Raw genomic sequence first — 23,432 nt, 5'->3', positions numbered from 1 at the left:
TATCGTGATACATCGACATTGAAGGATAGGGATGTCCCGATACCACTTTTTCCACTTCCGATCCGATTCCGATATCGGAAATCTCAGTATTGGCCGATACCGATCCCGATCCAATACAGTATTGTTTTTTTACATAATCAGTTTATAATATCTTTACAGTATTGTGTGGAAATAATTGGGTGTACTCTTTAATAGGCTATGTAAAGAGTTAATGTGTTAACTACACATTATTTCAATATAAATGTATAGCTTAAGAAACACTTTATTATTAACTAGCATACTGGCACTCCCTGAGTTCTGATTACACGCACCTGCATATCATTAGTGGCTAATCAATGACTGCATAAATAAGTACCCCGCTTTCGCATGCGCTCACACACACACTCACTCTCTCTCTCTCTCTCACTCACTCTCTCTCACTCTCTCACACACACACACACACACACACGCACTCACTTTCTCACTCTGTGCCTGTTCTCATCGATAGTATTTCTGAGACTCCAGAACTTTCTACTATGTCAATCATGTGTCTTCATTATTGCCTGCATGTATCATAAAATTGTTTTGAGTTATCTCTTTCATCATATCTATACACTGTCTGGATATTACTTACCTGCTGTTTGCCACTCTGCTTAACTGAATTTACTCACAATATTTACATCACTGTTTCAATCCTCTGCTCAATAAACCCTGCTACTGAGTTCATATCTCTGCCTCTCCGTGAGTCTCCCGTGACAGCTTTAACTTTTAAACCCTCACCCTTTTTATTCACAGTTTAATTCGCTTCTTAATTAAATTCTGGTTAAATGCACCTCCATTGCTTAAGTCCATATTATAAGTGAACCAAACTGCTGAGCATCTACATCTGAGATGTTCGTTTGTAGCGCACAAATATTGTGCACGGGTGAAGGCTATAAATAGCAGTGCGCGTGTGTGCAAAAGCACCATTCACTACCGCGCTGAAGCTGCGCGTGCAAGAACTTATATGTTTACTTATTAAACACAGCCTATTGCAATTCACAAAGCTATCACGTGGCTTCAAGTGGCTTTGAATAAAATGCACTAGTCATATGAACCGCTTTAATGGTGTTTTAACAGTTCTTTTATGTCATTTTTTTAAGCTTGATAGTAACGAACATGACTAACACAGAGTATCGGATTTGGGTCGGGCTTGTCGTACCGATACCCGATCCGTCTAAAAACGTGAGTATCGATGCGATACCGATCTAGGTATCGGATCGGGACATCCCTATCGAAGGATATGAAATATATTTTTTTTTGCCATATCGTCCAGCCGTAATATAAACAATATTCTTTAAGATTACTGCAAAATATCCAGATATGAAGGTGGGCGGTCGCTGCAGAGCTCTTTTGGTGTGGTTTGTTCACCACGATTCTCTGATTGGTGGATCTTTCTCTTCAGGATTCACCTGGAATTCCGCTATTAAACATGATTTTGTTTTATGAATTTGAAATAATGTGGACTGTCCAATTAACAACATCAGAGCTCATGTCTGTGGAGAGAATAAATTGGATTTTTACTTGCGTAACCAGACTATTGCGCTCTATTAGGGCAGAAAGGGCAAGATGAGATTTCTTTTTTTTATGTATTATTCTTGTGCTGTATGTGTGATATGTAGGCTACCTCTCCATGTGGGGGATTTTGTTTGCCACCCACAGACTTACTGTAGCTATAAATGACTCAATTTCAGGCTTAACTAATCCTGGAAATTAGATGTTGAAACTAAATCGTTTATCAGTATTGTACAGCAGCAGATAGCTTATAAATGCACCGATCAGCTACAACATTAAAACCACCTGCCTAATATTTTGTAGGTCCCCCTCGGGCTGCCAAATCAGCACCAACCCTATTTTTTCTATTATGTTTAACAAGTTGACTTTTGGAGGTCTGTATTCATTTCTGAGTGTGGTATAAGTGGGCTTACTGAACTCTTAACTTTTTTTTTTGAGTGTGGTGTTGGCAATAGGGTTACAAAGTCCTTGTCATTTTGAGAAAACAGACTGGTTTTGAAGGAGTATCAATGCGCCAACCTGCATTTTCAGGAAAAGTTCTGATTCTGATCTTCATGTTTTAGCAACTTTTCAATTTAAAAGTATATTAGTAAATGGTCTTTTGAATGAATCTAGGAAATCTAGACTAAGTTAACTTCGACTGTGATTTTTTGGTTTTGTACCTTTTTATGGAGCTCCACAGAGGACTGGGTGGGTATTTATTTTCTGAAATCCTTTTGCGTTCCCTCGCAGTTTCTTTTTGGGTTACCTCACAATACCACCATGCCTTACGGACATTAATTATGGACTTACTACAGTATGCAGATGACTTATGGTATTGTAGTAAAACCATAGTAACCACAAAATGTACCATTTGTTTTTCTACAGTAAGCATATTTTAACCTTGATGTTAATAGTAAAACCTTGGAAAACCAAACTATAGTAATACAAATCAAAATAATTTGACCAAAAACACGGTTGGTTTTAAAATGGTAACACCATGGTTACTTTGTGGTACCATGTTGTTGTTTTTTTTAAGTTAGATGGTTACTGCAGGTTTACTATAGTGAAACTATGGTCAGTTTTTTTGGTGGAAACCATGGCTTTAGAAACCATACTTGCGCCAAAGATTTACGAAACTTTTGGCTCCAATGGTCTATACCATCAACTTAAGCTTTCAATGATTTGGGAAACGGTGTTGTTTATCAGGATGAGGCAAGTTGCTAAATACTGAATAGATGTTGATAATAAAAAGTAAATACAGGTGGTCATGTTATTGGCAGGAATTATCCTGTTTTCCATCACTTTAATGCAGCATGTGTGTGTACAGTTCAGAAGGAATATCTGCTGAGAAATGGGTGCTTAGGAGCATCTTGAATGGCAGTATCTCGGACACAGAGTTCTCGGCACACTCGCAGATGGATGAGAGAGAGTGATGGGTTGCCGTGGCTACAGGAGGATGCTGAGAGTGAGATTTGTCGGGGACATGGTGAATAAAAGTTTGTGAGATTCTGGCAAGAGAGCAGGAAGTCCATTTCTGTGATGCTGAAGAGATCATTCATCGGCTGTTGAACTTGCATCTAAAGGATGGGTTTATAAGTTAATTGATTTGGATCAGTTTGAGTGAAAAAAGCACAGCTGCAAATATTAACAAATGGATTGTTTTAAAAATGGCTCTTTGTTTTTATATATATATATATATATATATATATATATATATATATATATATATATATATATATATATATATATATATATATATATATATATATGGGCCAGTGGGATCTGATTTGAAGATAATTTTCATTGTTGTAGTTAGAGATGTCCAAAACTATTTATTTTCAAAATGTAATAGTCACTGGCTTGCCTGAACATCTAGGTGATCAGACTTAAGGAAGCCTTTTAAAATTAGGTTGGTTCAAGTTCACTTGACCCTGTTTGGATACGTTTCTTAGGGGGACGTTTACGTAAGATGTTTTCTTGCATTTGAAATCTGTTGCAGGTGTCTCGGTGTGTTTTTAAAGTTGGACAATTATTTTATTGGCTTAAAACACTCGTGGCAGAATGCTCAAAAACAGCTTGAGACGTGATGCAATGTCTGAATTCCTGAATGTGTAATGCTGTAGTAACAGGGCTTTAAAGGAGATGAATTTAAAGACAATTTTCTGAGGGTCTGCGACTATTTCAGATGTTCTAGAAGCATCTCTGGTTCACAGAAAATTTGAGTTGAGAAGATGCAACTTGCTCACTTGAATAACCATATGTTTTATTGTTGTTGTCTCCAGTGCCTGACGACCTCACGCCCGATGAGCAGAAAGAGCTGGAGAACATCCGGCGACGAAAGCAAGAACTGCTTGATGACATTCAGGTAATCAAAAATTATTTCCGGAACTAATGTGTGCAAAATGTTCGATTTTGCCCTATGATCACAATGTGTGAAACATGGACAGAATCACAGAATCCACAAACATTAGTGCACATTAGGGAAGAGTATGACGTTTTTCTTCAGGAATAGATTTAGAGGTGATGTGTCATTGGTTTCTGTAAATGAATATTGGGATTCATGTTTGTGCGTGTGATTTTTGTGTGTTTGATGTTGGATGTAGCCAAGCATCTCAACATATAGAAGCCTCCAAAAATGACAAAACATGGCATCCAATGGCAAGTTGAGTTTGGATTAGAGGAAAACACAAAGGGATGCGTGTCCAATCATACATTTCAATTAGGACTTCTCAAATTTGAAAATGTAAAGGAAAAGAGGAAAACATATTATAAATGTTTACCATTTGATTTTAAGTGGTGCATTTAGGCTCTGTGTGGAGCTCTTATACAGTGGCAATAAAAAGTATGTGGACCCTTAGGAATTAGCTGGTTTAATTTCTGCATTAATTGGTCAGAAAATGTGATCTCATTTTCATCAAAGTCACAAGTGTTGACAAACACAATGTGCTTAAGCTAACAACACACAAAAAATTATATTCTTTCATGTCTTTATTGAACCCATCCCATTAAACATTTTAGTTCAGTGGAAAAAGTAATTGAACCCTTTGATTTGATAACCGGTCAATCCTCCTTTGGCAGCAATAACCTCAACCAAGCATACCGGTAGCTGCAGATTAGACCTGCTCAACATTTAGAAGGAATTTTGTACTATTCTTCCATACAGAACTGCTTCAGCTCAGCCATATTCTTAGGATGTCTGGTGTGACCGGCTCTCTTGAGGTCATTCCACAGCATCTTAATGGGGTAAAGGTCTGGGCTCTGACTGGGCCACTCAAAAAGATTTAATTTTCTTTTTTTGAAGTCATTCTGTAGTGGATTTACTTAGATGTTTAGGGTCATTGTCCTTCTGCATCACCCAACTTCTACCGAGCAGCTGCTGCCACACAGCCACCCTGACATTATCCTGTAGGATATCTTTATAAACTTGAGAATGAATTTTCCCTCAGTGATGCCAAGCGGTCCAGGAAAAGCAGCCCCAAATTATAATGCTCCCTCCACCGTACTTCACCGTTGGGATGATGTTTTCATGTTGGTATGCGGTGTACTTTTTATACTATATGTAGTGCTGCGTGTTCTTCCCAAACAATTCAACCTTATTTTCACAAGTTCACAAACATTTTCCCAGTAGCGAGGTGGAGTGTTAAGGTGGTCTTTGGCAAACTTCAGGCAGGCAGAAATGTTTTAGTTGGAAAGCAGTGGCTTCTTTTGTGGTGTCCTGCCATGGACACCATGTCTGTGTAATGTTTTCCATGTAGTAGTCTCATGAACAGAGATGTTAACCAGTTTCAATGATTCCTTCAAGTCTTAAGCTGTCACTCTAGTGTTCTTCTTTTTTTCTTTTTTTTTATCTCATTGAGCGTTCTGCAGTGGGCCCTTTGAGTCATCCTGGCCGGATGGATCTTGGCCACAGTACTAAATCGTCTCCTATATATAAATCGTATTTATAGACCATTTGTCTAACTGTGGACAGACGAATATCTGACCTCTTCGAGATAACCCTTTCCAGCTTTATGCTGGGTGTTCTGATATCTCATTTTTGCGAGGCATGGTCCATATCAGCAGATGCTTGTCAAACTTAAAATGCTTGAGTGCTTTTTATAAGTCAAAATAGGTCTAACCCACACCTCCAATCTCGTTGAATTGGTTGCCAGGTTTGCCAACTCTTTACTCTAATTAGATTTTGTTGACATCTTTAAACTAGACAGTCTGCACTTCAATTACTGTCTGGTTTGGTTCAGCTACAAAATTGGATATTAGAAGACTACAAAGGACCGTTCCGACTGCTGAGTGGATTATTGGTTGCCCCCCCTGCCCTCCCTTTAAGAACTGTACACTTCCAGAGTGAGGAAAAGGGCTGGAAAAATCACTCTGTACCCCACTCACCCAGCCCACTACCTTTTTGAACGGTTGGTTGCCTTCTGGCCTACGCTAAACAGTTGAACAGTTAAAACTGCCTCCATTGCGAATCTCAGGAAAATAAATCTCACACATTTTAAAAGTGTGGCATAATGTAGTAACCTACTTTTGGCCAGTAATTCATATAGAATGAACAGAATTTATCCAAAAAGGAAATGACTCAAGCTGACAGGAACAGGGTGGAATAGTTTAGAAAGAGTCACTCGCACACGAGCCGAACGCTGATCACATTCAGCTTTCACTTCCATAAACTCTAATATACTACATACTTAATTCCTTTAGTTTTTCATGAGAATGCTTGTCCTGTCATATGCTATGGCATGCTCTATTTATATTAAGTAAACAAACGTAACTTTCTAGCTCTTCCCAGACTCGCTCACTCACACACGTTTCTCAAGGTCTTCTGTCACATATGCAATTGTTTAGTTGTTTTCCTTTGGCAAGACAAACGCCTGAGGAATGTGTGTTCTGTCAACGGCTTCATTTCTCATAAATGTTCTTTTCTAACTTACTAATTTACTTGCACTTCACATCATGCACTCACACGCAACTGAATGAATTTTCATAAGCTAGTGCCATCTCAAATGGAGCACCAATGTGTTTTTTTAAACTGAAAAAACTTTTATTTCAGAAGTATGTTCTCTTGTGTGGTCTTGCCACTAGCTTTAGCATGTTAGCTAACCTGTGTTGTTCAAAATGAGTGCCCGAAAATGACTTTTTACATACTTAAAGGAATCACACAATCATGGTAAAGCATTTAACATTTATAAAGTTGAGTAAACTGACTTTTCAGAAGTATGTCCTCTGATGTGGTGTTGCTGCTAGCTTTAGCATGTTAGTTAACCTGAGTGCCCAAAAATGACTTTTCCATACATGCATACAAAGAATCACACAATGATGGTAAAGCATTGCTACCTTTGCCATCATGACAGGACTTATCAGGCAAGAATTGTCTGCCACTATGTAGGGAAAGCTGTGGACCTACTTGTACTAAAAAAATGGCATAGAATAATGCAGAAACGGGACAGACCTATACAAACAGAAACCAGGGATGAACACTTCAGAGAATTTAACTGTACAACAGGTGTTAAAGTAGGATAAATGACAATGAGAGGTGAAAACTCTTCATCGTGTGACCTCAGGGCCAGCTGACTCCAGACGTCAATAAACTCTTGGCAGAAGAGACGGTCCTGTGTTCTAATCCCATTCATCTCTCCAAAGACACCAAAAAATAGTTCAGTTTTAATGTCTCTAGTCTTGACTCAGGGTCTTTCTCCAGTGGTCATCATATAATGAGCCATTATTGTCAGGACACATGCAGCCAGATCTAGATAACAGAAGCATGAAACTCTTTACGGCAACATGTTTTAATCATGCACAATGTGATAAGGCAACAATAAATCCATATATTTTCATTGCTAATCTGAGTTTGTGTGCTAACCAGTAGCAACAAGTGCTACTCAAAAGCCATGTATGTTTCTGAAATTTGGTTGATTTGACATTGAATAACCATATATGGTCATACTGCCAGTCATAGCGAAGTTGTTTCTGCAACACCCCACATTGTGTGTCTTTGTGTTTCATATTTTTATGCCATTTTTCAGCTGGAAAGCTGACGGTTGAGAACTCTGGAGTCTTGTCTGAAATGAATGTTCTCATGTCTTCTCACAGCGTCTGAAGGATGAGATAGCAGAAGTGACCAGTGAGATTGAGAACCTGGGTTCCACAGAGGAGAGGTAACTGAACGCCCACTCACCCACTGCTCTTACACATTGTATTTTCACTCAGTCTTTTCACTTACAAGCTGTGATACATGCATGAGGTGCCTGCTTGACTCTCAAATCTGGCTTGCATCTTAAAGTCAGTACGACATAAAAATTGACCCTATTTCACATTTCTGGTCTTATTAGCTGCTTTTCCACTATTGGGCCAGGGCTATCAACTGGCCAGTCAGGCCAGTAGCCTTGGACCTCAAGCCGCAAGACCAAAATCGATCTGCATTCCCACCATAGGGCCAATAACTCCGCATCGTTACCCAAAAACCCGCCCTTAATACACCGCTGTGGTGCCAATGCCATGCACCCTGAACATATATCGAATGAATGCAAACAGCAAGGTAAGTTAGCGTTTACAACTCTCCGACTGTAACTGCCTTGATGTCCCTAGTGGTCTCTCCACTAACAGTGGGTTGATGTCCAAGCTCACTATCTATGAAAGTTCAGAGAACCTTGGAAAGTAATTTCTTTGGGCACTGCTTTGTCCATTGGCCATTTTAATGGATTTGTACTGTGCCTGCATTTTTTTAATAAAATTTTTTCCAGAACATGTACTGTTGTGCTGTGCGCTGGATACACAACCTGGGAAGTTTGGCAAACTCTCTTTAATCTTCCGTTGGCCTTGTTTAGACCAAGGGTAATCGGTGGGCCCGAGAAAGCACCGTGGAGGCACAACGAAGCCCTGGAAGTGACCTTGGGAACGCAATGGCCCGCACTAGTATGCCCTCATTTGGCCCGATAGTGGAAATGCGGCTATTTTAAACTATCTGTGCTTGTTTTGTTTTTTTTGTCTCCGTATTGATACACTTTTTATATCTTATCAGTCAGAGGTTTTAGAAAGGCATCAACATTGCTGTATATGAAACTATCAGTGTCTAATGTTAAAGTTTAAGTTATAATTAGCATTAGAAATTGTAGAAAACTGTTTTGTTGTATATCTGCTATCTTTTTCCTACAGGAAAAATATGCAGAGGAACAAACAAGTGGCCATGGGCCGCAAGAAATTCAACATGGACCCCAAAAAGGTGATTTAAGGTGCCCATTGAAGCATGTTCCCGAAATGAATGAAATCATGAATTCACAGGATAAACATGTTGAATGTGTGTGTGTTTGCAGGGGATCCAGTTCCTTATTGAAAATGACCTTCTTAAGAATACCAGGGAAGACATTGCACGGTTCCTCTACAAGGGTGAAGGTCTTAACAAGACTGCCATAGGAGATTACCTAGGAGAAAGGTCAGTGTGTGATTACCAGTGATTCCTGTCTGTACCATAAAGGGGCGTTCACACTGATAGCTATTTGCAGCAAGAAACTGGTCTGAAGTTGTTTAATTTCAGTGAGAATTAGTGATTTGAGGCAACATAAGCAACAGTGATCAATGGTGCTGTAACAAAGTTGAGCAGAGTTTATTTGTGAGGCGAGACGTATGTAGACACCACAACCAAAGTGCCCAAAGTTGAATAAACACCCATATTCTAATCAATAATAAATTAATAAATTGCCCATCACTTCTATTTTAGTTCCATCCAAAATCACTTGAATGGACTTCACGCCATAATTACGACTTCCAAACTTATAAGAACAAACTTTCTTGGTGGACTTGAAGCAATAGACTGCTTCCACATCTCATATCTCCATCATCAGTTAGCTGTAGAGACATTAGCCTAGCCTGATATGTATGTCAAATGGCCTTTTGTGCAGGAATTCCTGGAAAACAGTCTTCTTCCCACTGTGGTTTGTACCGAGATGACAGGATAAAGTTAATTGCTCAATCTGTCTTTTATTACCCTTTTATTTTGACTAGGGCTTTGAACTTTAGTAAAGCTTTATATATAGCTACATAAAAGATGTAACACTGGGATGTTTCCTTTATAGATGCTCGACACATGTTTTGCTTCAGTGACGCGGGAGCTCCAACACTGCTTATTTCACAACAAGAGTACTTATTTTGTATTATTCCCTCATACTTTACGATCTACATCACCTGAAGCTGTTTGAAAAATTAGGAGTGCATCTGGAATGTGAGCTTTTTTTCTTCCTCTCCTCAGTCAGGTGCAAGCTGCAGTGCTGCTCTCGTGCAGCAACATTAGAGTTAAATGTGATCTCATGTTCCATTTTAAATGAGATCAAATGACTATAATTGTTGATAACGTCGACTAATCGTTTCAGCCCTAATAATGACACTTATCTCATTAAACGCTTCATATTTAAGGAAAGTTGACTCCGACTGGGTTGAAACTCTTGAATTTAAATTGTTATTCTAGAGAGTCTTTGGGCAACACCTAGTGACTTTATTGCATGTGCTTCAGAATTGTTTTTCTTTCCGTCTCCCCTTACTGCAAAAATTATTTTCTTACAATTTTTTTTTCTTTTTTCACAGGTAAAATATTAAAATATCTTTAAAACAAGACACATTTTACCCATGTTATTTTCCTTCTCAAGTAAATGCATCTTGTTTTAAGGATGTTTTGATATTTTTAGTGTAAAACAACAAAGATTGATTAAGAAAATGCTTGCAGTGCATCCTGGATTTCTTTCCTCTTTGTTTTCGCTTCCTCATTCTTGATGTGTCCGCTGGAACAGTCAGGAAATGGAGAGCAGACCTCTGTGAAAGATCAGATCAGATCAGTATCGCTAAGTGTTATAATTCATCTGTTAGGGAGGGGCTCTGCAGGGCTTTTTCCCATGAATAGACTGTCACCAGATCACCGGGGTGGGAGCAGAAGATCATCGTCAGTTCCACTGAGGGATATCACTTCCTCTGTTGGCTAAAGTCAAATGTGATATCATGCTTTTGATAAATGATACTGATACACTGGATGATCTGATGCATTTTGTCATGGTTTTTTTAGTGTTTGGACCAGTGGACGAATGACTGGACAACTAAACTGTGGATATTTAAGTCACACTAAAAATGTCGGTCTGTCAATATAAAATCAAGTGGCACATATTTAAGGAAAATTGCATAAGAATTTTTTTTTTTACAAAGACCAGTTTCTTTAAGTTTCAAATTATAAAACAAAAGATGTGCCCTTGAGCTCTTATCCTCAGGTTACAACACTAAGTTGCTTTGGATGAAAGTGTCTGCTAATGGCAATTTACTTACTACTTATTTAAATATTCAACAGGGATGACTTCAACATCGAGGTCCTTCATGCGTTTGTGGAGCTGCATGAGTTCACAGATCTGAACCTGGTCCAGGCCCTCAGGTAAAACTGTCAGACTACAGTAAAATGTCACTTCACAACACTGTTTGATCACTGTCAGGAGACTTGGGAAGTTTTTATACAATAATTTTTTTTTTAATTGTTTAATTTGCACACACTAATACACACTTAATTTGTGCTCTGGTTTAGTACATTATTATTTGTGTCTCCTCACAGACAGTTTCTCTGGAGCTTTAGACTTCCTGGTGAGGCGCAAAAGATCGACAGAATGATGGAGGCATTTGCTCAGCGCTACTGCCAGTGCAACCCCGGAGTCTTTCAGTCCACAGGTAACGCATTCATTAGTTTGCTTTAGATTGTTCCTACCAATACTTCTCTCCATATTAAAAAAAAGAAACACTGGCCATATGTTTTTCAATATTGCTTTCCACTGCAATAAACGCATTGTGATTTTTATGTGCCTATGCATGCGTACTTGTCAGAAGTGCTGCAATAGCAAGTAACATTAGGCGCTTTGACACAGGAGTGGAGTAAGGAGGAGTGTTAAAAAAATCTCTAAAAGACGAGATGTGTCACAGCGTTCTGGACCATCTACAGTGGCTTTATCACACTAGCTGAGAGGGCAGCCAGAAAGGTCCATGTTGTAAAGCAAAAACCTGCAAAACTGGGGTGGTTAATACGATGATCCCTGAAGAACACCAGATGTTAGCTGGTGTGACTTGGACACCTCTCCTCTCTAGGAGACCATGAAGGATGTCTTTTGATGTATGACTCAAACCAGCCAAGCACAGTTCCTTTTGATAACTAGATTAGAGGGGGAGGAAAAGAGGATCTGGTGGTGTGTTACTGTGTCAAATAAACACTGGAGGCACTACAACAACAATTACTTTTATTCCCTTTCACACAAATCAGAAGTAAACAAGTCAGTTCATAAACAATTGTGAAGCAGCTCAACTGATGGAGCATTTTAATTGCAATGCAAATAACCGATATACAAGTCCTGAAGAGCATGCAAATTTACACTTGAGACAAAAGTGTCATAGAAGCACCACAAAATGATGTGGTTACTTCAGCAATTACTTTTTTCATCTCACATTAGTTTTTTCTGAAATTATCAGTAAGGTTTAGGGTAGGGAGGCAGTTGATTTTAAAACTCAATAGAGCATTTCCCTTAACCTCATCTGTTTGGGAGAAAATTGTGCTTTTTGTGGGAGTAGTACAACTTGCCAGCATCTTAAGAGCTGCCAATACACAAAAATAGCTGCCGATACTGTGACCTCAGTTTCACATCATGGCAGTATGGTGTTCCGGTTCTTACTCACTCACTTTGAGCACTGGGATTGTCCATACAAGGATTGTCTTGGTGCCCTAGTCACCTTAAGCTTTTTCTTTTACCTTTTGTTTGCCCTCTGTGTTAGACTTGCTTCCCCTCCACAGTCTTGCTCCGAGGCATTAACTTTGATATTTAAATTTTTTTTATCATAATGATATTGATAGTGCAGGGTAAATGTGATTTTCACTTCTACAGTTTTATGTTAATGTGGATGGTTGTGATAAATTCTTTGCAGACACGTGCTACATCCTGTCTTTTGCCATCATCATGTTGAACACCAGCCTTCACAACCCAAACGTTAAAGACAAGCCCACAGTGGAGCGATTCATCTCTATGAACAGAGGCATTAATGATGGAGGAGACCTGCCAGAAGACCTGCTCAGGGTTTGTTCTTTTTCAATCATTGTTATGTCATTAAATGTATGTACATTGTTATGTCTGAGAGTTTATAAACTCTCTTGGATGGTGTTAATGTCCTGCGTGCCTCTGTCATTTCTTCTTTTTCTTATCCCGGACAAGCCCCCGATTTAAGCCCCTGCCTGATACTAAACTGGGGGACATAATGCTCCTTTTGAACTTTTTATCTCATTTGAATGCCTATTATCTCAAAAATATGTTCTCACCCTGTTTCAAACCTTTCTGTAATGACTCAGTCTTTTACCTTGACTCATGCAGAACTTGTACGATAGTATCAAGAATGAGCCCTTCAAAATCCCTGAGGATGATGGCAATGACTTAACTCACACTTTCTTCAATCCAGACAGAGAGGGTTGGCTGCTCAAACTGGGTAAGTGGAACTCAATTACCATTAATCCTCACTCCTGAATTTTTTTTTATACCCCTAATTCAGACCAAGACAGTACCCAAAAGATTGATTAACACCTGCTCAAAACGGAGTAGATCTCATTGCTATTTGCTTCAAACCGATGAGGTTCTGTCAAGGATGGTTCTAATGGTGGTTGATGATTCTTAACAACTAATGTACACTGAAGACACAAATTAGTAAAGGATAATGTACAGCCAGCCAATCATTATTGCAAATAAACCCCAACAGGGTGATCATAAAACATTCCTAGTAACAAATGACTTTAATCAGCAAGTATTATAACATTCACAGAAGTAACCTGATGTGGAAGCTAATGGCTATGTTTTTTTATGAGAGATGTCTCTGTTTGCTATAGCCTTCAAAAATTTGAGAGTAAGTTAAGATTTCAATGTAAAAGATCAGAATGCCCCAACGAAGATCATCATCTATGTTATTTTATTGATTCTTAACTCAATTTGTTTTGGTTGCATTAGCCCCATGAAATGGATGTTTAGTTTAATTTGTATTCTATCTGAATAAATGCAAATTTGAAGGTGAATAATCTGATTTGTGAGACCAGTTTTTAGCTGAGAAGTTTAAAACATGCACACACAGTAGCACGTGTTCCTTTTTTTCACAATCAAATGAAGATGATCCACCGCTGTAGATCTTCACAAATGCAATCATTCATCTACTACATGAGGTTTTGTTCTAGAAAAACTCATCGCTTCAATCCAGTGCAATGTGGAATTGTTTATCTAGATAATCGATCTATTTTAAAGGTATGTCCAGTAATGGGTAATATTATAATGTGTTGTAATTGTTAAAACATTTACTTACAAGAATGTACAAATGAAGTACAGTTTAAGCTGTAATAAGAATGCATTTTCATTGCCTTTGTTGTGCATTATGGAAGTTTTATAGAAATTTCACAATTGTTCATGTCAGCAATTTGTTTTTGTTACGAACAAATGGACCAAACCAAAAGGAAAATAAATCTGTGTTAAATTTATGAGTTGAATGTCTGTTGATTCTATCGTATATTTGTGCTTTTACCCCCTCGTTAATTCTTTGAGTGGTCCTCGTCAATCGATTAAGAAACAAATAATTCAAAGCAACAAGAGAGGCACAAGCACTTCCCGTGATCAGAGAGACAGTGTGTGTGTGGAGGGGGTGATTTCCTATTTAATTTAATTTAATTTTTTTGTTTCCTTTCTTCCTCATTTGTTTGTTTGTTCCCATGATTTTGGCTGTTCTTTCCCTCAGGAGGTATGTACACTGTTCTTCCGAAACACTCGCTCATCTCCGCGCTAAGGTGCTTTTGGTGATCAGCCTTGCTTTCTGTCCCCTTTATTTCTGTAATTAGCCACTGTAGGTTTATTTTTTTTACCATGGGGTTTGTCTTTCCATGACTTTGATTTAGTCTTTTTACATGTTTGTCCGATTTCATTGAATTGACTGAACCAGCGGTTCGTCCGTGTGGTGGCGGGGGCTTGATATTTGATTTTGTGAGCACTGTTGTGAAGAGTACCTTTCTCTGTTTGCTGTCATGTTTGAAATGTTTTCTTACGGTGTCATTTTTACTTTGGGAGCTGCAGTATTTTCAGCTAATGCTCAGTCTGAATGGAGCCCAGAAAACACCAATGAAAACCTACAGAAGGAAATATCCACAATATAAGAAGTTAAACAATATATTCAATATATTCAGTTAGAGTGGGCAGCATTTATGTGGTGTTTATTATGTGATTACACTGAAACAGAATACTGCATCTGGACCAAAGACGTGCTGTTCACTATGCTGTATGTAAAATATAGAATTGTGTGTGTGTGATTCTGGACTGCCGTGCTGATGGTGTATGTGTGTGTACACATTGGACTCACCATTAGGATACTGGGTGAGGGTGGGTTTTAATTGATATGACAGCATCTAAAATGTTTTATTTTAAGAGTTTGTCATTCTCTCCTAAAGCACACAACCTGTCAAGAGCATGTCCTGGTCATAATTTACCCTAAACTTCAAAAGAAAACCAAATAAGAAAATGAAGCAAATGAAGCCGGTTTTTAAATTGGGACATTTTCATTTACAATTGAGAACATTTCGTCCTCACATTCTCATTAATGTATTTTTTGGGTGGTTTACTTGGAATTATATATTCCCATTATTCTCAGTGGTGATCGTTATAACCAGCAGAAATGTCATTCAGTGCTGCAAATTCAGTTCAACAATTCAAGCTCATTTCAATTCAGTAATTACTGCAATGATGTTTAAATACTATTTAAATAATATTAACAAAAAATTCATTACACTAATGACTTTTTTTTATTATTATTATTATTATTGTAATGAGAACTGGGCAGAAGTATTACAATTTACATAATGTTACATTCCAAAAACATCTCGAAGACTATATACACAATTGTACAACAAATTCTATGATGTATAAATACATAATAATTAAAAATATTTATTTTTGCATTTGTGTAATTAGAATCTGGGGGAAAATATTACAATTCACAATGTTACAAAAATCTGGAAAAAAATCCAACAAATTACATACAAAATGTAAATTGTTTGTTAAAATCAGAAATAATTTATTGTTCAGTTCAACAAATTGTACCATGAGGTTTAAATACTTTACTGTACCGCAAAATAATCATCAGTAATTAATATAATTTATATGTACAATTTTTTTTTTTTGTACTACAGTACTTTGAATCAAATAAATAAACAAATATTTTCCTTAATGGGCTTCATTTTCTTTATGCAATGTATATTTTCTCTCACTCTTACTCTCAATTTTGGGTGAAATGTGACCCGGACGTATCTTCGCAAATTTTACCCGCCCATCCATCACCCAGCCCTGAATGAGTGTCTGTCAGTCACATGGTTTTCTGGGTGTCCATCTGCCTCCACTGCAGCCCAGCATGACCTCCGGCCTCTCCACAACTCTGTGTGTGTGGACGGGTCTTCTGTTTTGCAGCTGGACTGATCAATTATCACAGCCCATAACTCAGCCAATCAGCTTGCTCAGAAACCTCGCACCTGCCAAAGCGCTCTGATTTCTGTTTTATGTTTGTCGCTTATGCCAGTATTCAAATACGATCTACAGTGCAGGAAGATCATTTACTGTTCAAAGGCCTCAAAGTCCAGAAAAAGTGCTTTTAGTCTTTAAGATATATCTGAATTTTCAACCATGTGCAAGTCTCTCTGCTAGTCTGTTTCTTGTGTCTTTTCTGAGAGAATTATTATAGATTTTTTATTATTAATTAATGGGTAATTTACATAATGTTTTTTGATGTTCTGCAGTGTGACCTGCTCTACACCATTTAAAACTATTTAAGCAGCCTTTAAAAAACAATTTAAATAAAAGATATATATAGGGTGATCTGAGGGGGACCTACACAATATTAGGTGGTTTAAATGTGGCTGATCGGTGTATATTAGTGCTGTCAGTTGATTGAAATTTGTAATAGCTTAATTTTTCGTAGTTAATCGCTTGTCGCATTAAACGCAGATTTTAAGTGCTGAAATTCGACACTATATATATTCTTTTCCTGTCAAAATGCATTTATTCCCATCTTATGAAAGAAAACAAAACAATACTTTACAATATAATGCTTTATTAACATTTTCCAAACAAAGCCGTCCACAGTATAAAGATAGAAAAGCACTAAAATATCCCCAATTCAAGTAACATTACAAATTTCCCAAAGTCAAATTGGGAGTTTGACAAATCGAAAGAACTACCCCCCCATTGGTTGCATATTAATTGCAATGGGCATTCAATCTCTTAAACTCTCATCCTCCACAATATTAATCTGGCAGTAGACTGCGGCTATCCGCATTGTTACAGCAATCGTGAAGCTGCATTCATGACTCACGTCAGTGTCAAACGCCGCTTTGAACTCCACATGAAGAGTGCTTGCAGACAAAAACATCTCATTCTGCGTTTTGTTGATGGTCAAGACTTGACGTGCTTCTGTGGTAATTAAAATATACCTTACTTAAACTCTTATACCTTACTTCATCAACACATCAAAATGGTTCCACCCAGTGTTTATGCTGGTTTATGATGTATTAACGAAAAATACATTGTGATGAGCAAAAATTTAAGCGTTTTTTCTAATTAATCGTGTGCGTTAACGCGTTCATTTTGACAGCACTAATACAAAGTGTATATATAATTATTAATCATGCTGTTTTTATGCTGTTAAATATACATGTTAAATGCTGTTATATAGTTAAAATACTGCATAGAACTTTTTAGGAACCTTTTAAATGAACTAGTGAATGTAAAACGTTGATTAAAATGGTGACCAGTAACATGACCTAAAACATACATGTTCCCTTATAATTAATACATTTTTATTCATTTTTACCTTATTAAACAGTCTATTTTGATTATGAATAAAAATATTGATGATAAAGTCCATGGACATGTTAAGCATGAACTACCCTAATACACAATCAGTTAAAAGGAGTTTTCAGTGAACTAAACCCATAATCAACAGTCCTGGATTCCAATACTATTTATTGGGTGTGTATGATGCTGTCCCGGCTGTTTAATGTGCCATCAGTCACAGTGATCAGGTTTCATTCCAGAGGAAACCAGGCTGGCACAGTTCAGAGGTCAACCTCAGATCATAGAGCGCTGCGTTTACTCTACAATCCCTGTTGAGCAGGATGTGAGAGAACATAAATCTACAAGATCTGGAGCTTATCCTCAGCATCTTTTACTGCAGATCACTGAACTCTTAACCTGTTAGTCATTTGACTTCAACCTGTATTGAATTTCATTACCTGAGCTTTTATTGTTTTTGTTTTATGCTTTTCTAAGGCCAGAAACGTACTTGAAAAACTTGTATTTCTATAGATTTCACTGCTACAGTATACTACATCTTTAAAGCTAGTTGCATTGTAACTGTGATAGTGCTCAAACACATTTGACTTTGTGCTGGGCCTCCAAGAAGGACGTTTTCAGTCAGGTGAAGATGAATGGTAACTGTCGTGTGATGTGTGATAGTTGTGAGGTTCATCCGTGGAGTGTGACAGCGCTGGTTTGAGCATGGTGTGGTGCTGGTGAGGAATGCTGTGCTTGGGCCTCATTGAACATGGAGTCCTTGTAGAAGAGCTCTCATTGTCTGTCTGTTCATCTGTCTGTCTGCTCGTCTGCCGCTCGACTCTTCAACTGCACGCTGTTCTCAAATCTGATGTTTCCTCACACTGGGAGTTAATAAATTCATCTTTTATTTTTCAGGAGGACGTGTCAAAACCTGGAAAAGACGGTGGTTCATTCTCACTGATAACTGCCTTTACTACTTTGAGTACACTACTGTAAGTACTGAGAAACTAATTAGGTAAATAAAACCGTAAGTGGTGGGGAGTGTTTTCTAGAGATTAACCGATATATGATATGATCACAAAGAAACTCCTGAGTACTCGTGAACTAACATTAGATTTAAACAAATGTCACATACATGTGATTTTCTGTGTATGCTAATTAGGGTTGGGAACAGAGAACCAGTTCTTGTTTAAAACGGTTCCATATTTAAAAAAAAAAAAAAAAAGCTGTTTGATTTTCATGAATTTCGGTTCTGATAAAATAAAACGTGCACTCAGTCTTTAAAATGAATATATTAACATTTATATATAGTACACATGTAAAATGTGTAAGAAAAAAAAAAATATATATATATATATATATATATATATATATATATATATATATATATATATATTGGCTTTTGTAATTATAGTCCCACATGAAAATAAATATCAGGGTAGGTTTCTTGCTGGCATATGGTGTACACTACTAAGAACCATAGGTTAAACATGTATTTAAATCAATAGGTGTCATTAATGATCTTTAGGCTTCTGTGAAAATTGTTAATGCTTTATAATTACTGTACTCTAATAAACTAAATCATAATACGCAAAAAACTGTTAATCATTGTTGCTAATATGAGTGTAGTAATGTTCACGTTAACACGTTATCTTGTATTACCATGTGTAGCCTACATAAAAATTCATTGTTCTTTTATTTGTTAACTATAAAGCGCTTTTCTGTGTATAGTACTGTAAACAGTTTTCCTATTTAGAAATCTAAATTGAAATGATTTGATATCACGAGAAAAGGGCCCATCGACAGCAGTAAAAGGCAAAAAAAACAATGTAATTTTCAGCTGCACTGGAAAGGGCTTTGATGGCTTGCCGTTGGGCCTGGCCTCGGATTCCCATGTCCTTAAGCAGCCTGGTAGTTGACATGCCTACGAAGCCTCTGCAGCCAACTACCACTGGACAGACCTTAGCTTTCCAGCCATTTTGTTCAGCGACGGCTGCCAGCTCAGCATCCTTAAGGCTCTTCCGTTCATAGGCCTCGTCCACAGCATCTTCCCAGGGCACTGTAAGCTCTATGATGTATGTGGTGCGAATTGAGGTGGACCACAGCACGAGGTCCAGTCTGTGGTTGGTCGTGGCGATCTCAGCTGGCAAGCAGAGCCTCTGTTCCTGGTCCGCCAGTAGCTTCCAGTCCCGTGCCGCTCCCAGATGCCCGGTCTCTGGTTTTGAAGTGCCAGCCTTGGGTTCGCACTTTCCCGAACAAACTCTCTTGCTGATGCAGGATGGGATGACTGAGGAGGCTGGGCATTAATGGCTGTCCGTCTGCTCTCCAACATAGCTGATAGACACTTCAGTACTTGGTTGTGCCACCCAGGTATAGCGTCCTTGTTTAAGGCCTGTCTTGCAGCCAACGAGTATGTGCTTCATGTTTGCTGGGGATGGACAGAGTGGGCATGTAGGGTGGGTTTTTGGTTTTTGGGAGATGGCAGGACATCATATGTGGCTCGTATAATGAAGCTGGTTCGAAATGCTTCCATGTCCCACAACTCCTTCCAAGAGAACTTTCTATTTTCTAGAGTAAAAACGTAATATTAGAGGGGAAAATGCAACCTCCAAATTGCACTGATTATGCGACCCCTATTTCTAGTACCTTTTAGCTACTTTCTGCTGATGCAACGGCCTTCTTTTCACTCACAGATAAAGGTAAAAACATTGGAGCAGATGCAAAAATGTTTGCTAGGGGATGGTGCTTCTCAGTGAGTCGGCGTAATATGGCAGATCCTAGGGTACTGTAACTCTCGGAAACAACATACCGATTTCTCCATGTGATCCTGTTAGAAACATGTAGACTACAGTGTAGTCTGATTCCTGAACGAATGCCTCTAACGAGCTGGTTCTTTTTAGAGAATCCTAAACATACATTGTGACCAGTGTAGTCCGATTTACTTGACTCATGAGCCAGTAGTGTAATGTCATACAAAAATAATCGTTAATGGAACCTATAAGGAACCTCAATCATTAGATTCCACAAGATTCCCGTTGCCAATGCTAATTTCCATATTTGTTTTGCGCTGTCTTACTGTTAAGATTAAAATGCTGTTTCTTACTCTAGAATGAAACTAAAAAGATTTGTGCAAACAATACATTAAATTGACCTGTGAATACTGTTGTTACCTTTGAATACACAGTGGTGTAAAGGTGTTGTATGCTGGTTTTTAGAACCCAATAGTCCCATTTATAGGTTGACATGATTTTAAAGAATTAATAACTGGCCACGTTTACATGGACTTAAGCGGTTTATTCCAGGGTATTTGCAGAAAGCGGCATTCTGAAATGTCATGTAAATGAGAATACTGGTCTCCTTGCAATTCTTAAGGGGATTAAGAGAAAGAGTTTAACACACCTAAGGTTTCTCCCAGAGAACGTGGCTTAATGTGATCATGTAATCACATAAACGGCATTCTGAAGGATGTTTGAAGAGTGCACATGTGAATGAACAGACTAAATAACAAACGTCATAGGATCGAGCCCAACAGCAAGTCAACACAGCGGAAGGAATTCAACATTTCTCAGACTACAGTGGGAAAAGCACATACACTATAAACTATACCCATTTATACACACCAGTGTAAAATATTGAAGCATTTGCATATATGTGTTTGTACATTGAGGGAATCCCAGAGATTTATGAAAGAGGGAATCCCCACTATTGCAGCACAATGCTGCTGTTTGCAATCTAAAGTTAAGGAAACAAACACTGCTATGACTTAAGACTATCTGGAAATAAAGTGAAGCAACGGAGAATACAATAGTGAAGTCGGATGCCATGTTTGTTAAACAAGCATTGCGGGGAAAAGATTGCTGTGGAGAAAGCTGCTTACTGACCGAGCTGCATGTATACGGGAGTAAAGTGTACACCGCTATACAGTGCATGTAAACCAGAACGCTGCTTTCTCACAATAAGCCGCTTTCTGGTATCCATGTAAATTTAGTAACTGATTAAGTTGAAAAGGTTGAATTTCTGTAAAAAATAAATAAAAGTATCCATCAAACGTATTATCGGTCTGTCTCGATTGTTGTCACTGGATGTTCCTTGTCATGTGATTAGTCATATATTCTAGATGGATACAATTCACACTGATGTTTATCATGTGATCTATGGTGTATAATGATGAATGGAGACTATTGTGCCTCTTATGTAGGACAAAGAACCACGAGGCATCATCCCACTGGAGAACCTCAGCATCCGTGAAGTAGAGGACAAGAAACCGGTAAACTTTTTTTTACAACTGTTGGAATCATTTGTCATTGCAAAATACATATTTCTTCACATAAACTTAAAAAAATAGTAGGCAGCACAAAGTATTTATTGTGCAGTATGCCTCAAGCAGTACATTAGAAAAGATTTACAAACGTTGCACCAGACTTCACATATTAAGAGCTTTGGCTCCCCCTAGTGTTCAAAAATGGGGTCATGCAAATGTGTTTGTTCCACAGAACTGCTTTGAACTCTTCATTCCTGACAATAAAGATCAGGTGATCAAGGCCTGCAAGACAGAGGCGGACGGACGGGTCGTTGAAGGCAACCACACATTTTACCGCATCTCTGCTCCAACCATAGAGGAGAAAGACGTATGGATGAACAGCATTAAGTAAGTCTTGCTCCTCTAAACCCAAGAACCTTCATCACTTTTGGATAAAGAGAACATTTGAAAATCACACGTACATTTTTTAAAGTAATACACTTGCTATAAAAGCCAGGTCAGCAGGACGGCAAATAAACAATTAATAATATAGACTTCTACTGTAAAAGTATTACTGTAAAGCCTTTTTTTGTTTGTTTATTTTACAAACTGAGGCACAAGAATTACTATGAACACATTTTTGTTCAGTTTTACAAACTGGAGCATAAGATAAATGTATCAACAGCATGCAACCCAGAATATTACTTCATTCCACTCCTCTCTGAAATACTCAATAGAGTGCAGCAGTCTAGTTCCAGAAGTAAAAATATAGCCCTTTCAATTTCTCCATAGAGGGATTGATTTTTAACGCTAACTTTTAAACCATTAAAGACAGACTTTCCATGAGCTCAGAGGTTGTTCATTGAAGGTAAATGCATTAGTTGAAGCAATCAGACCGCATTATTTTAACTTCTTTTAAAACAAATCATTTTTAATAGCGCAATTCCTGGTGAGGAAATACACTAACCATGATCCTGAGGGGGAAATCCACCAATCATAGAATAGAACACAACAAGTTGTTTTCAGAAATAAAAATCCCATTAATTTATCCCATCAACGATAACTTATAAACCTTTAAAGACAGACTTACCATGAGCAATGTTGTTCATCGATGGTATATTCTTCCGTTGAAGCCATCCGTCTGCATTATTTCAACTTCATTGTTTAAAAATAGCGTTTAATGGCAGAATTCATGGTAAACAACTACATCACCCATGGTATATATAGAAATATCCACCAATCAGAGAAACAGCAAAACGTGGCTTGGTGTGACCGCGTGCTTCCATGACACACTGTAAATGAGTCGGCCTCCCTTCACCCTTAAACTACTTATATATTTGTACATATTGGGATATTTTGCAATAAACGTAAATTATTTTGTTTCTATACTTATAAACAACCTAAAATATTTTTATATATTTCCATAGTTTTATTTTCAATGACATCATTCACAATGCTTTATGGGATTGTAGTCCATGCCCTCATTAAAGACGGCAAGTACACAATCTTGTACCTTTGTCTTTGTCCGATTTTCAAATATGTTTTGTCTTACAATAAAGTTTGTGATGATGTGATTCACCTTGGAGCAGTTTGGTTTGGTCTCAACTCTTTAATGAAGAATTTTATTAAAAGTCAATGGAAATAATGAATGGGGGAAATACTTCCGGAACCCAGACAGCTGAAAAAGTAGGTGGTCACTGCTCTCTTGCGGCAAACAAAGCACGCCAAAAGAGTTCTGCAGCGACCGCCCATTCTCATGACACACTGTAAGTGATGCAAATGAGTTACAATCTACTTATACATTTGTATATGAATATTTTCCAATAAAGTTTAAGTGT

The 23,432-nt window shown here is 37.9% G+C and overlaps 1 protein-coding gene across 3 annotated transcripts in view; it reads left to right on the top strand.

Annotated features, from left to right (window-relative positions):
- Positions 1-23,432, top strand: part of cyth1a (cytohesin 1a) — a 73,300-nt gene that overhangs the window by 42,971 nt on the left and 6,897 nt on the right. For 2 of the 3 annotated variants that reach the window (XM_052139342.1, XM_052139341.1), the window contains exons 2-12: positions 3,798-3,880; positions 7,603-7,667; positions 8,665-8,731; positions 8,823-8,941; positions 10,835-10,915; positions 11,090-11,202; positions 12,442-12,590; positions 12,882-12,994; positions 18,268-18,346; positions 21,553-21,621; positions 21,848-22,002. In XM_052139342.1, coding sequence (XP_051995302.1) covers positions 3,798-3,880; positions 7,603-7,667; positions 8,665-8,731; positions 8,823-8,941; positions 10,835-10,915; positions 11,090-11,202; positions 12,442-12,590; positions 12,882-12,994; positions 18,268-18,346; positions 21,553-21,621; positions 21,848-22,002 — 1,093 coding nt within the window. The remainder of the gene's footprint in view (positions 1-3,797; positions 3,881-7,602; positions 7,668-8,664; positions 8,732-8,822; positions 8,942-10,834; positions 10,916-11,089; positions 11,203-12,441; positions 12,591-12,881; positions 12,995-18,267; positions 18,347-21,552; positions 21,622-21,847; positions 22,003-23,432) is intronic. The other variant, XM_052139340.1, reaches the window with a different exon arrangement.

The sequence above is a fragment of the Xyrauchen texanus genome, chromosome 12 (assembly GCF_025860055.1).
Source record: "Xyrauchen texanus isolate HMW12.3.18 chromosome 12, RBS_HiC_50CHRs, whole genome shotgun sequence".
Taxonomy (NCBI): Eukaryota; Metazoa; Chordata; class Actinopteri; order Cypriniformes; family Catostomidae; genus Xyrauchen; species Xyrauchen texanus.
This window is presented reverse-complemented; position numbering and strand designations above follow the sequence as displayed.